The sequence below is a fragment of the Leptodactylus fuscus genome, chromosome 2 (assembly GCF_031893055.1).
Source record: "Leptodactylus fuscus isolate aLepFus1 chromosome 2, aLepFus1.hap2, whole genome shotgun sequence".
In the NCBI taxonomy this organism is placed as follows: domain Eukaryota; kingdom Metazoa; phylum Chordata; class Amphibia; order Anura; family Leptodactylidae; genus Leptodactylus; species Leptodactylus fuscus.
The window spans coordinates 153,146,689-153,162,429 of NC_134266.1; the positions used below are offsets into that span (position 1 = coordinate 153,146,689).

At 39.5% G+C, this 15,741-nt stretch overlaps 1 protein-coding gene across 8 annotated transcripts in view; it reads right to left on the reverse strand.

Moving 5' to 3' along the window:
- Positions 1 to 15,741, reverse strand: part of AUTS2 (activator of transcription and developmental regulator AUTS2) — a 1,077,115-nt gene that overhangs the window by 773,991 nt on the left and 287,383 nt on the right. The window contains exon 1 of one of the 8 annotated variants that reach the window (XM_075264858.1): positions 10,039 to 10,572. The exons of the other annotated variants lie outside the window; for them this stretch is intronic. Within the exon in view, the coding sequence (XP_075120959.1) occupies positions 10,039 to 10,086 (48 nt within the window). The 5' untranslated portion in view covers positions 10,087 to 10,572. Of the gene's footprint in view, positions 1 to 10,038; positions 10,573 to 15,741 lie in introns of those variants that run through there. 8 annotated transcript variants of the gene reach the window in all.

The window sequence follows — 15,741 nt, forward strand, 5'->3', positions numbered from 1 at the left end:
CCAGAGAGCTCTCTCCACGTTGCGTCCTTGTTTCCAGTACAGCTTCCAAGTGTTCAATACAAAAATGATATTGTACTGAGGCAGGAGGAAGGAAACTTGCACAATACAATAACTATGTTACTAAAACAAATCATGACTATTATGTATATTCAATGTAAAAGTATAGAGTAGGTGTTTATTATATAATTCTATTTTAATTCACATTTTAACAAGGCAAAATAAGATACAGTAGAGTAGACAAAAGCAGTTGTGACAAGGCTTTAGATTTCACACATTCGGTAAGTAACATATTATTATATAATTGCAATTATGCTTTTTGGCTATAACAGATTTTACAGTCAGCAGGCAGTTGATAATGGTGTGTAGATTGGGATATTTTAAGAAGACAAGACAAAAAATGAAAAGGAAGAGGCTGGGTACACAATACCACTGTTAATGTCTGTTGCTGTCTTCCGTCATAGGATGACAGCAACGGACATTAACTGTTACAGAGAATGGAAACAGACTGATTTTGTGCCGTTCCCATTGACACTAATATAAACCAGATGACAGAAGCCATCATCCATTATGTTTGTTTACTTTTGTTATGGAAGCTAAAATTTGTGCATGCAAGATTTTTTCTTCTGGATATTAACAGTGGTAGTGTGAACCCAGCCAAACACTGTAAGAAAGAAAATGAAAAACAGAAGTAAACTGTAGAAAGGCAAAAGTTCTATTCTACCTGGGTCCTTAAGGCTTAGTTCACATGAAAATCCGCATGTGCATATTCCATCACAGCAGCCGTGATGGGATGCTGGTGCAGTGCACGGCATCCCGTTGCAGCTTTCCGCTCCGGATTAGGCCCAAATTAATGGGGCTAGTCCGGAGGGTGATGCCACAGCTGACTCAACTGCGGAACCCACCTGAAGAAAGGGCAGCTCGCTTCTTTTTTCTGCTAGCGGCAACATGCCGCTAGCGGAAAAAAGAATGCTAGTGGTCTCCATAGACCACCATTGTGAGGGTGTGGATTATGATGTGGATTCCGCACCATAATCCGCCCACTCTGTGCCCGTGTGACTATTTATCACCTCTTGCAAGTAAAATAGTCTCATTATTACACTGGCGTACCCACGTTTCCCAAAGTGGTAATGACCAAGGGCAGGGCATGATCTGGACCACAATCATTATCATTTACTCCACAAAAGTGGCATAAATGACTGCAAAATCTACAGGAGCCTTAAGGTTAGGTACGAAAAAGGTGCAACCTTATGATGACTTATGCACTCCCTGCCAGTCTTAATGAATGCCCCTGTGTGTTTTAATGGGTAACATAGTGGGAGGTAATTCTTGGGGAAATACAAGCACATGATCAGTAGTGATGGGTAGTTCACCAACTAGTAGTTCAAAATCAAATGATCTTCATAGAGATCTGACTCATTTAGTTTACATTACTGACAAGGGTTAGTACAAAGGCTGAACAAGCAAGTGGGAGTTGTGGATAGGAGGAGGGGGTGATATATCACAGCGGCTTCTTCAGCAGACTTGCTATCAGAAGTATATATATTTTATTTCGTTTTAAGATTATATAGTGGAATTATAAGGGAGTTATATGTAAAATAACAAATCTTCCTAAGTGGGAAACATTCTATCAAAGCCATGGGTAGTCAGCTGCTTAGGGTAACACTGAGGAAATGAGGAGGGCAATGAATAAAAACCATGAATGAAAAAATGAATCTACAAATATTTTTCCTTAAAGGGGTTGTCCCATCTCAAGGATCCTATCTATGCTGCTAGCTTATACAGATTTAAGAATTTTCCTAAATACAATTGCTTCAGCAAAACGGCTTTGTTTGGCTGCTATCTGAGATTATTCACTTCATTGTTTACACAGCGTCTCCATAACCACGGACCTGGGGATGGTCTTATCTCTCCGCCCAGGACAAGTGACATAGCTCCTTTCTCTCAGGAGGAGAGGGGGAGCTGAGTGCTCGGGACTCAGGAGCAAGCTTGTATTTCTGAGCTGTTTATCCGCTGCTCTTCCAGTTATCAGCTCTGGTAATTGAAGTTGCTGATAAGGGCTAAGTCAGGGAGTCTGCTACCTCTGTATGTAAACACAGACCTAAAACTGAGTTTTATTGCAAGCTGACTCTTGGTCCTGTAGCATGCAAATTTGGGATTGTCATCACCTATCAAATCTAGCTCTGCTACATCAGCTTCACATTGTGCATCTTCCAGTGATACTGTGCTAATTTATTTACAACCGTCCCTCATTACTGACTGCATACATGTACTGCTATGAAAAGAGCTAAGCAGAGCAAGTGAAACCCCGCCCACCAATTTACTAAGAAAACCAGGAAGTGGACAGCCTGCAAGATGGTGAGCAGGCGAGTTGGGAAAACCCCGTTAAATTTCTTTGTGCAAACAATTTGTGTATTAGTTAAAGGGCTTGTCCAGGCAAAAAATTTAATAATTTAAATAGGCTGGGGAGGTGAAAAAAAAAAACAAAACCTCCTATAGCTCTTCAGCTCTTCTGTCGGCTTTCTAGTGGTGTATTATACCGCATGAGCCCCGTGGACATGAAAGATCCTCTTTAAGAGAAGTCTACCACTTCTAAGAGACTTATATGCTCTTGATGATTATTACTGACATAACAAAGATGTCCTTTTTGCTTCAGTGCAATCTTGGTGTGCACTGAGGATGTGGCCACATCTGCTGGTCAGCCAGTTCTGCTTGTGATCGCTGCACATTGGAGTCTGTTAACCTTTATGTTATGTGGTCACCATGGGTGAAAATAAATGGTCTAACAAGCCCTGCAATATCCCAGGAGCACTATCAGTTATTTGCATACGGATTAAAAGTAGATTTTTAGCAAAATTGCTCATTGACAAAGAAAAGTTTTGTTCACTTCTGCCACTAACAACCCCGTTTTGGTGCTGGCAGGTCCCTTTAAGGCAGCTATTACTACTTAACCTCAGTACATTAACCAAGAATGGTTCAGTTCTTTTCATATCTGCGGTTCCTGTTGCTCACATTTCTGAGGAAGTAAGCCACAAAGCTTAGCTCATTAATCTTTTACCGTTTTTGTAACCAACTGTAAACAAATCCGCATCTTCAATTATTAACACGCATTTCTAGACCCTTACACTACAATAAGCCAAGAAAGGACACAGGCATGAAAACAAACACCCTATTACTAAGATTAATGCAGCATTTTGTCTGTCACATGCTCAGATTGTAAATCGATAATTTTCTATCTGGCTGCTCGGATATCAAAAAAGAAATATGTTTTATATTGTATCCAGTAGTTTTCGTGGCATGAACCCAATATCCTCATTGCGTTTAGAGTGTGCACTTGAGAGGAAAGAGATAGCCACACATAAATCTGCTTCAAGCATCTCTTGCCCTCTCAAACACAACAAATTCCTTCAAGGCTCAGGAAAGTGTCATCACAGTTCATTGCTCAAGGACATGTAAGTGGCAGTCTGCCTGCGTTTACAGCAGCATCATTCAGTTCACTCTTGGCAGCCTCATTGGGAAAATTCTGCATGGAGAAAGATGCAAGCATTTTCTACATGCTAATGTGCAAGATGTCTACAATGAAAATGCATTACATTGCTTCTTAAACTATCGAATATTTTATTACATTTGTGCATTTACGTTCACTGCAGATGGAAAACTATAATAAATGTTAGACAGGTTGGTAGACAGATAGTAGAAAATTAAAGTGTGATGTAGCTCAAGTCTTCAGATATTCAGGTTAAATATATAGCAAATTGATGAACTGTTTCTATACTGACAAAGCAAACCCCCTTCACATCACATCTAAGAGATCAGAATTGTAAATTAATGCTCCTCCTTTCCCAAGTTCTGAGATTGGATCCTTATTTAATAAAGTAGTACAGAGTGGATCTCCTAAATATGATATAAATGGGGCAGATGAGATCTGAACATACACACTAACTCATGTATCCTCTCCCTTTGAGTATAGACTAGAATAAGTCTGAGGTTGAAGGAAAAAAAAAAACTTCTTAAGGAGACAGACAAGTAATTCTAATGTTACCCTCTTGATTCCATAGAGCAATTCCCATAGAGACAATTCCTGTATTTTAAATGCACCAGATTTATCTCTCAGCTTACTATTCTTTTATCCTACAACTACCTTGACACATTGTTCTTCACTCACACTACCTCCCCCTCCCTCTGTCACTTCCGGCACACAATCTCTGTTTCCCTAGATAGCGCTTCCTAACTAACTCAAAAAATAAACAAACAATGTAAAGCACTGTCATGTATGGGCCGTCATAGCACGTGATGCAGATGAGGCTATCAGGGGTCAACTCACTCCATTCACTCAATGTTGTACTCACCCTTCACTCAGGCTGAAAAGTGAGCATAAATTACACCCCAACACAATCCATAAACTCCAAATACATTCTGTCATCACCATTTGATTTGTTGGTTCAGCAGAAACCGTGCTAACATATACAGGCGTCTATCCAACAGTCAGACACAAACAAACCTCAAAAAAGTAATTGGAAATTGAGCTTAAATTTAACAATTTAATACCTCAAGGGGTTCAGTGCTATCAGCCTTAAAATAAATTGGACAAAAAATTGGATAAAAAGACAGAATAATACTTAAGAGCCTTTTGTCCCAGGAGCATGGGAATCTTCTGCTGGAAATGGACATAGCCAGCTCTTTTAGCTGATTAAAGAGATGTGACATCAGTTGTAACGTATCATAGTCTCTTACGCCTTGTGTTTAACCACACCTTCCTGCCAGGGAGGTCTGCCCCCCTCCTACTCCCTGAGAAAAACTCATCTTTATCTGGGAAAGAAGAATTTATTTATTTTTATCTTGGAGTGCTGTGTCTCTGTTGGCTCTGGAGTCAGCCCAGGGTCACTACCCTTCCCTATCTGTCTCTGTATCTGTAAAAAACAAAAATTGAAAAATGGCTGTGCAGGAAGGGGTTAATGATATGAATGAGAATTTTACACATAACATACAGTCATGGCCATAAGTGTTGGCACTCCTGAAATTTTTCCAGAAAATGAAATATTTATCCCAGAAAATTACTGCAGTTACATATGTTTTGCTACACACATTTGTTTCCTTTGTGTGTATTGGGACAATACAAAAATTTAAGAAAAAAGTCAAAAATTATATAATTTCCTGCAAAACTCAAAAAACGGTCTGGACAAACTTACTGTCACTCTCAACATAATATTTGGTTACATACTCTTTGGAAAAGTAACTGAAATCAATTGATCCGTATAACTATCAACAAGCTTCTTACACCTCTCAACTGGAATTGGACCCCTCTTATTTTGCAAAATACTCCATGTCTGTCATATTTGAAGGGCGCCTTCTCCCAAGAACAATTTTAAGATCTCTCAACAGGTGTTAAATGGGATTTAGAGCTCTCTTGTACTATCTAGTACTATCCAATTCTGGGTGCTTTTTGACATACTGTATGTTTTGGGTCATTGTCCTGCTGGAAGATTCATGACCTAGGATGCAAACCCAGTTTTCTGACACTGGGCCCTAGATTGTGATCCAAAATCCTCTGGTAATCTTCAGATTTTATGATGCCTTGCACACAGTCAAGACAATCAGTGCAGGAGGCAGAAAAACAACCCCCAAACCTCCATCATTTGACTGTTGGTACTGTGTTCTTTCCTTTGTAGGCCTCATTCCATTTTCATTAAACAATAGAATGATGTAGTTTACCAAAAAGCGCTGTCTAGGTCTCATAAGTCCACAAGATGTTTTCCCAGAAGAATATTAACTTACCTATATTTTTGGCAAACTGCAGCCTAGATTTTTTTTTATATCTGTGTCTTCAGTGGGATTCTCCTGGCTCTCTTGCCATAGTGTGTAATTTAATTCATATATAGATGGATAGTTTGCTCTGACACTGAAGCACTCTCATTCTGCATGACAGCATGAATTACTTTGGAACTTGAATGGGACTGTGTTAGAATTGTGCAGCAGGTACGGCCATAACATCTAAGTCGCAGCCTGTTCCACTGCACAGTCCAGCAGTCATAGGGTTAATTCCCTTTGCAGCAGCTGGGTGTGGTCAACTGTCTGACTGACTGGGGTGTCGACCAATGTATGCTCGGCGTGGGCAGCTGGGCTGTTTGCTTGTGACAAAATTTCCTATTTAAGGGGGCTGGTCTGGACGCCCGGCGCTCTAAGATAATTCCTCAAACCTAAATGATGTGTGTGTGTGTGTGTGTGTGTGTGTGTGTGTGTGTGTGCGTGCGTGCACGCACCAAGAGTTTCAGCCTGAACAAATAGTTGGCCCTAGCTAGTAATTACCCCTGAGATAGCAATGCCATTGTTAGTTGGGCAGCATGCTGCCTTGTGTGTTGTGTGGTGAATAATCTCAGTTGGCCTTAGCTAGCTTACCCCTAAGTCAGTATTCACATGGATAGTTGGTTTGGCAGTAAGCTGTCTTGTGGGTTGGGTGGAACAGTGGCACACAGTGTTTAGTCAGTCTCTGTCTAGGCCAGGAGTTCTGGCTAGACTGTTTTTTTTATTATAGCGGCTGCTCTGAAGCTGCACAAGTCTCTGTGATTTTAACAGAGCACACCTGGTTAGTTTAGTTAGCTAGCAGTGACACTGACTGCCAGATCGTATTCACACTAGGGTGTTCAGCAGTTCAGAATCCAGTAGGGCTCAGCAGGGTTTTGTTTATTTAGTTTTTTTTTTAATAAACCCTGCTGACCATAACAGACTGCTTATCCACGTATCGGACTATCCTGAGTTGTAGACTTTCATCAATTTTTCTCTTCTGTCCATGTCCAGGAAGATTAGCTACAATGCCATGGGTTGTAAATTTCTTGAATACAGTATGTTGTACACTGTGGGCAAAGGAACTTGTAGGCTTGAGATTTTTGATATCTTTCCATAATTTTGGTACTCAAGTTGTCTTCTCTTTCTGTTCTCAACAAACACGCAATGCAAAGATTGAGTCAACTTCTCTTGCTTTTATCTGGTTTCAGGTGTGATTTTTATATTGCCCACACCTGTTACTTGCCACAGGTGAGTTTGAAAGAACATAACATGCCTGAAACAAAGTTATTTACCCAGAATTTGGTAACCAAAATTTTGTCCAGCCCATTTTTGGATTTTTGTGAGAAATTATGTTTAATTTGTCTTTTTTTTTTCTCAGTTTATTTGTTTTGTTCAAATACACACAGAGGAAATAAACATGTGTATAACAAAACATGTGTAATCGTAATAATTATTTTGGCAAAATTCAGGGGTGTGAACACTTATGGCTATGACTGTATTTTATTCTCTTGGTTCATAGGTTTACTTGCAAATTATACAGTTAACATATGATGAATAAGAAATGTAACTTTTTCCTTATAATTGGCTAAAAAAGACTTTTTGGGCTGCTTTTAATATGCAGTTGTGAATTAATTTAACTTTTGGTTATCTGCTTGTTATGGTAATTTGTCTAAGCCTTGCCTTTTATAAGACGGCTGGATAACTCAATAAACTGACTTGAGGATTTTCTTTCTAGTGATTGATACCAGATTTGTCCAATTGGTAAATTCTGTTGAGCAATAAGTATCCTTCGCCTCTTAATAAATGTTTAGGTACTTGTTAATTAAATATCTTAATGCATAGACTACCTCTGCCATACATACACATAGAGCAGACAGTACACACAGACACTTCCGGTGCACGGTGGAAGTTCATTAGCATATGTATAAAATCGGACTTAATCAAAATCTACTGAGGCAATTTACATACAGAAGGTAGGTGTGAAATAGCCTTTCTAAAGGCTATGCAAGGATGTGCTTATCTAAAAATGACTTTTCCCAATGATAGAGCCCCTTTAAAGAAAAACATTGGCCATTACATTCCATAGTTCATAGGTATTCACCCAACTGATTCTCCAGTAGGCTCTATAGGATTGCACCTGTATGGACTTCATGTAACGCCATATAAAGTGCTTTCCATGCCATGCAAGATCTTCCTGTTGCTTGTGAGGAGGCAAGGGAAAACTATGACTATGTCAGTATTCCTGGAAGGAGTATTGAGCAAGATGGAGATCTTGCTGTGATGCTCAGTCACCCCAGACGGGAGCAGACAGGGGTTGGGAGACCCTCATTCTGGAGATAGAAGGTTCCACCAAATCTATTAAGCATTTATGACATAACCTGTGTACATGTCATAAATGTCTAGGATAGGAATACCCCTTTAAGCCCTGTGCTCAAAAATGCAGACAGCAGGCCTATAGAAATCCCAACAGAATATGGACAATCCAGCATCTATCTAGTCATATCTGCTTATGATAGGTCATTCTAAGCATACTTCTATAGGTATGACTGGTATGCCATATTGCTAGAAGTGTCAGTGATAGGTTATCCTGGGACATTGGTAGATGTTACCATTGACATACTAATGATATAACATATAATAACATAGTACACCATTTAAAAAAGTCCAGTTTCCCTTGACCCTGTCTTTAAGATGCCATGGGCATATATATATATATATATATATATATATATATATATATATATATATATATATATATTTTTTTTTATTTTTATTTTTTTTTATTTTTTTTTTAATACCAAAATTCTCTAGAAATATTGTTACCTTCATCTTCACAGCATATTTTGTTTCGTAGAGTTCTCACATAAAAATCAAAGCAGGTTATTCAGATTGGGGGAAAGTCAAGGAAAAGTAACATTACAACATTGTAACATTACTAGATTTGTGCATTTTGCAGGGCATTTGCGTGTTTGGGAAGATTGCTAACAATTATTATTATTGTTTATTTATATATATAGCATCATTAATTCCATGGTGCTTTACATTTGGTAAAACTCAGACCAGATATCTAATTCTCTAACTTTTTATACTATACTTGGGCAAAGGATTAAGCACCTGACTGCATTACAGATATGAGTGTACAAAAATAGTACCACAGTATTTATAGCCAACTATGGTCAAGGCTTTGATGTATTACAGTAAAAAACTGAGGATTATTTACTTACGGATTCATTCAAAATCTGTGAGAAATATTAGTGATATGTGGATATGCCCTTAGGCTTCTGTCCATAAACTCTGATCTCACTCAAAGTGATGGCTAAAGTTTATGTAAAATATTCATAAGACTTATGGATTTGGGGCTGCACTTGCACTTCTTGAGCGCATATATCTGAATCGACATATTCCATATCAGGACCAGCCTTAAACAATTGTCACCAGATCAATACTCTATAACCAAATATATGAATATATAGTATATTATGAAGCAACAAAGTTATTTACTGTTATCTCTGTTATTTACTTGTAGGCACAACATAAAATATCTACAAATACACACACACACACACACATATATATATATATATATATATATATATATATATATATATATATATATATATAATTTAATTATCAACAGAAGATTCATTATAAGATGTTACAAATATGGAAAACTTCCACAAAAATGTCAAAGAAAATAATTGTTTTAATGCTACATTATTAGTGGCAAAATATTAATATCTAGAAGTGACTGATAGAATACGTTAACAATCTATGTATAGATATGTTTTATTTATTGAGGCATGCAGGTAAAAAGTAAGCTAAGAAAACATTGAGTCCATTTTCCATCATATAGCTGTTATATTTAATGTATACACACAAGATACACATATACTCTCTGTAGTAAACCATATTGCCAAATTCTTGGTAATATATCCATATCCATTCTCGGTCTATGACAGCATGACCTCAAAAGCTACTACTACTACAGATATAGGAAAGCTAAACTTGTTCTGCATTGTTGATTTTAACTTCCAGAAGAAAGGTAACACTACAATGTCCAAAGTAACACAAGAGGTAACAAATCATGATATCCCAACATTTTGTACCAAATGAAATCATATTAAATGTATATACAATTGTTAGATACCCAGTGAACCTGCCACCCTGTTAAAGTACAGTACCTGATGTTTACCCAATCAAAACCACACACAGCACACAGCCAAAACCAATGCCAATGGTTACAGTTCGATGGCTTACCTTCTCCGCATACTTGAACTTGACATAAAACCAGCTGGACTTAATCATTGTGTCTCAAACTGATGCGGAAAGTTTTCAGAGTAGTGATCCAGTGAATAGTTAATGCTAATGATGGGTTGTTTCTTAGTATGTGATCGAGCTACACACAAGAAGGGGACATAGCCTTCAGATTCCTCCTCGCTGCCCACTAAGCCCTGCTGCCATCTCACGCTCTTCCTCCACTGTGAATGCTCCGCGCTGTGTTTCTCCGTCTGCTTGGCTCCCTGACAGGAGAATTCCTCAAATGGACTTCAGCAGCATTCATCACAAATGGCACATGTCAGTAAGCCAGGAGGAGGCTGGCTTCAGACCTGGCAGCATCCCATGAGAACAACCTCCCTCCAGTTAGATGAATAATGAATTCCTCCACTTCCCTCCAGACACGGATTAACACCTGGCTAAACATTATTCTGACAACATGCTGCCCAGTCAGGGATCGCAGCGAGAAAAGATTAACTCTTCTAAGCCTTAATAATGGCCTGTGCTGCTCGCATTCTGTCCACCTGTGATAACGGAGACTGGCGAAGGAAAACTGTGCTGACATAAAAAGCTGGCCCTGGAGATGGGAATATAGAGTTACGATTTACAGGGCACTTGTTACAAAGCAAAAATGAAATTTTAGTTATGATGTGTCGGTGTCTAATAGTATAAAGAGAAAAGTAGGAAGAAAAAGTACTTAGGATACTTGAAGAATAAATATTTTGTCAATTTAGTTTGTAAACGTGACTTATTTTTGGTCTTTTCTGTCAATCTTGTTGTTTTAAGGAAAATGAGATGACAGCCATTTCTCGAAATACTGAATGGAAAATGTGCTTATAAGTGTACTTACTATATAACTGTAAGGGAATTGCTAGGACAGCAATTCCCAGTAACTGTTTAAACCCTGGGACGGGGCACAAGAGACAGTGAGCCCTAACCTGACGTCCCCAACTTTCCCTTCCTATTGCCAGGCCCTATCCTATGTAATAGGCGGCAACCACGAAGACGTTCCCTCCCTGAATATGTGAAACACAAAATGCAGACAAGACGAACAACAACAACGGGAGTTCAGCTAGCCAGGGGTCAGTAACAGTCGAACGATGCAGTTCCAAATCGGAGTCCAAAGAATTGTCAGTGAGGAAAGCCAAAGGTCAAGGATAATAGTGTAAGCAAAAACAGGGACAGTAAAGAGGAAGTATGCACACGGCAATAGCAAGCCCTGGTGTGAATGAGAGCCAAGGCTATATAGGGAGGAAGAACCCGCCCATGGAGTTGACAGGGAGGCAGCTGTCAATCACAGGGCAAGGCCAGAATAACCATTAGAGGAGCAGAGACAAACAAGGGCAGAAGACGGGTGTGGTGCAAATACAATCACAGCAGTAGAGCCGTGTTCACACAGTGCGACCAAAAACTTTAAGCCATGAACCAAACTGCACACGCCTCCTGCGCTGCAGCACGCGAGCAGAGGGCAGTGCAGAGACCTGAACAGGCATAGATGTTACAATAACTAAAGCTGTTCATATCTGCATTAGAATCTCCATTTTGCTGACTCTGTTGCAGTGTCCACTGAAAATCGCCAGGTGCAGAAAGTCCAACTCTTTCTGACAGCAGTTTTAGTCAACCATCAAATCCCATTATAGTCAATGGGGTTCATTGGGTACCATTGGTGTCTGCTGTTTTCGTGGTCTGTAAACTAAGCTAAGCTATCCCAGATACTGTTACAGTACAACTATGAAACTGATATATATTGTAGGAAAAACATCAGTCTTGTCTATGGGTCTCGACAAAGTCTTGTAAATGAGAGAAAACCGAAAGTACTAATATTAACTTTTTCTTCACTAACTCTCCATTTCGTAAACTAACCTATCTTGTTACAAACCTCACTAATTCATATCACTATTGATACTACAGTACATAAAGTTTCCCTCACAATGCAAAGGAGGGAAATTGTTAACACCGGTGTTTCCTATGCTGGTCCTTATCCGTTATCCCACTGGCATGAGAGGTGCTAGAATTATTAAGAAACTTCATCCTCTTAATAAGTCAGGTACATCTCAGTAGTCCCAAGTCCAGAAGCCCATCTTGGCCAGCATTGCTCCCTACAAGGACATATTTCTGTCCACTGGAAAGACACAAACTCCCATGTTATATCAAAATATAAAGATCCCTTGGCAATCATACAATAGCTAGTCAATGGGGTTCATTGGGTACCATTGGTGTCTGCTGTTTTGGCGGTCCGTAAACTAAACTAAGCTACCCCAGATATTGTTACTGTATAACTAAGAAACTAATAAATATTGTAGTTACAGAATTATAGGAAGAACATCAGTCTTGTCTATGGGTCTTGACAAAGTCTTGTAAATTGAGAGAAAACTCAAGACTAATATGTACTAACATTAACTTTTTCTTCACTAACTCTCTATGTTGTAAACTAACCTATCTTGTTACAAATGAAACCTTGTTGATAAAAACGATCCGGCATCCAGCGGCTTTGTATAAAAACTATTCAAATTTTATTGATGTCCATATTAAAAAGTGACATACATACATGTATGAATCACAACATCACTCCATATTCACGGAAGGGAAACACAATCTGACGCGTTTCGAAATATTTTCCTTAGTCGTAGATGTGTGCCTAACTGAATGCAAAGTGCTTATAAAAGACCACTCCTCCCTAATCCGTGTGCTAAACACCTGATATATGGGCTTAATTAACCCTAGAATGAACAAGTAGTCTCTGCAAAAACAAAGCTTGTTTATAGCGACAAACAAACACTTAAACTTGAACCAAGACCTAGTGATGGTATCCAATGTGGACAAGCCCGGACCAAAAATTACGCAGATATATCAAACAGACAAACATGGAATTATGCCACCAGCTGATAATGAAAATGGATACCATAAAACAACATTATAAACAAACTGGTACATAAACATGTAACCATGTGACTCACCTCATGTGAGGATTGCAGATGAACCATACGCACGGACTGAGATGAACATAGGCCCCGTTAGTTGTATCAAGATCACGCGCATGCGCAAACCATACATGGACTCAGACTCAGACTTACCGTATAAACAATTTCCTAAATTGCTCTTCTAGCCATGTAATATATATGATTACATGTAATGCCTGTGACAAACACTACATAGGTTACACCACTAGACCCCTCAAAGTGAGAATTGCAGAACACCCTTATGGCATAAGTAGTGGCAACTCTACTAAATTAACGGGGGCATCCCAACATTTTTTGCATGTGCACAATGGCGATATATCCAGGTTTTCATTCAAGGCTATTGATCACATACCCAGACCGATTAGAGGGGGAGATCGTGAATATAAATTTAGAATTAAAGAAGCTGAATGGATCTTAAAATTAGACACTAGACTTCCTAATGGTCTGAACAAGAGACACGATCTATCCTTTATATACTAATTTCATTTTTTAAGATCTTAGATGTGAACAATGATCCATCTCTGTCATCCTTATGGGATGTATGTTAATGTTGCTTTTTCTATGACATTGTATATACCCGTGAATTTGAATACCTGGATACAGTGATTCTTCCTATGTGCCATCAGTCTTTATAATGTTATTACACATGTTTTATGCATATCTATGTGTTTTTTATGCATAAAATATGGTATTCAATCTAGAATAGACGTGGGAAGTAAATTTTCTCATAAGAAGTTCATTGCGCATGCGCGCGAAAATGGTCTGTATGGTCTCGTAGTGACATGCGCATTCCATGTATGGTTTGCGCATGCACGTGATCTTGATACAACTAATGGGGCCTATGTTCATCTCAGTCCGTGCGTATGGTTCATCTGCAATCCTCACATGAGGTGAGTCACATGGTTACATGTTTATGTACCAGTTTGTTTATAATGTTGTTTTATGGTATCCATTTTCATTATCAGCTGGTGGCATAATTCCATGTTTGTCTGTTTGATATATCTGCGTAATTTTTGGTCCGGGCTTGTCCACATTGGATACCATCACTAGGTCTTGGTTCAAGTTTAAGTGTTTGTTTGTCGCTATAAACAAGCTTTGTTTTTGCAGAGACTACTTGTTCATTCTAGGGTTAATTAAGCCCATATATCAGGTGTTTAGCACACGGATTAGGGAGGAGTGGTCTTTTATAAGCACTTTGCATTCAGTTAGGCACACATCTACGACTAAGGAAAATATTTCGAAACGCGTCAGATTGTGTTTCCCTTCCGTGAATATGGAGTGATGTTGTGATTCATACATGTATGTATGTCACTTTTTAATATGGACATCAATAAAATTTGAATAGTTTTTATACAAAGCCGCTGGATGCCGGATCGTTTTTATCAACAAGGTTTCATTTGCTGCCAGCACCCCGAGCCGAGGGGTTATATCCGGGCACCGCTGCTGGGCTGTGAGTAAAACTCTGCTATATAATTATACAAATTCTTATCTTGGTTAACACCATGGACATTTAATGAAAATTTATTGGATTTTTACAAACCGAAGGGGGCTGTATTTTCCCTTTTCCCTACCCTGTGTGTTTAGCTATCTTGTTACAAACCTCGCTAATTCATATCACTATTGATACTACAGTATATAAAGTTTTTCTCACAATGCAATGGAGGGGAATTGTTAACACTGGTGTTTCCTATGCTGGTCCTTATCCATTATCTCACTGGCATGAGAGGTGCTAGAATTATTAAGAAACTTCATCCTCTTAATAAGTCAGATGCATCTCGGTAGTCCCAAGTACAGAAGCCCATCTTGGCCAGCATTGCTCCCTGCAAAGAAACATATTGTCGTCCACTAGAAAGACACAGACCCCCATATTATATCAAAATATAATGTTCCTTTGGTAATCGTACAATAACTAGTCTACCATTTGCCATCACAGAAATGTCTGAAAAATATTGTAAGGGAATTGCTAGAGGAACAATTTCCCAGTAGCTGCTGGAAAACCCTGGAGGAAGGGGCACAACAAGACATGAGCCCGAAGCTGAACCCACTGCTGCCCCTACCTGCTTGCCTCACTGCCCTAGGTGGCAGAAGACAACCAGTCGACAAAGCCCTTCAGAACGAAGACAAAACAAACAACAACAAAGGGAGGTCAGCTAGCCAAGGGTCCGGTAACAGTTCACCCACACAGTACAGAATGAAAATACAAGAGAATGGTCCAAAGGGAAGCCAGAGGTCAGTAATATAATAGTAGCAGACAGAGGAGCTTAGCCGGGACAAAGTCTAAGGACAGAGTCTCAATAGCCAGCATGGATGTGTGGGCTAATAGCCTGTATATAGGAAGCCAAAGACCTGCCCTAGGATTGATTGGTAGACAGGCTGCCACACAGGCCAGACTAGAAATAACCATTTGATGATCAGAGAGAAACAAGGTGCAGGAGCAGTGTTCACACAGTGCAATGAAAAACTCTAAGCAAAGAATCAAAGTGAGCCCGTCTTCTTCACCACAGCGTGTGTGCTGAGCAGCCCCGCACCTCCCATGAGGCGACCTGAAGCGAGCGCTTCAGGCGGCGCTATGCCAGGGCCCCAGGGAAGGCGGCATTTTTGCTAACCTAAGCCAGTCCAGGACAAGCTGTCCTGGACTGGCTTAGCACCGAGCGGTGGTTTGGGGAGGCCATTGGAGCAGCGCTGCTCCAGCAGCCTCCCCTCACGCTCAGGCAGAGAGCAGGCA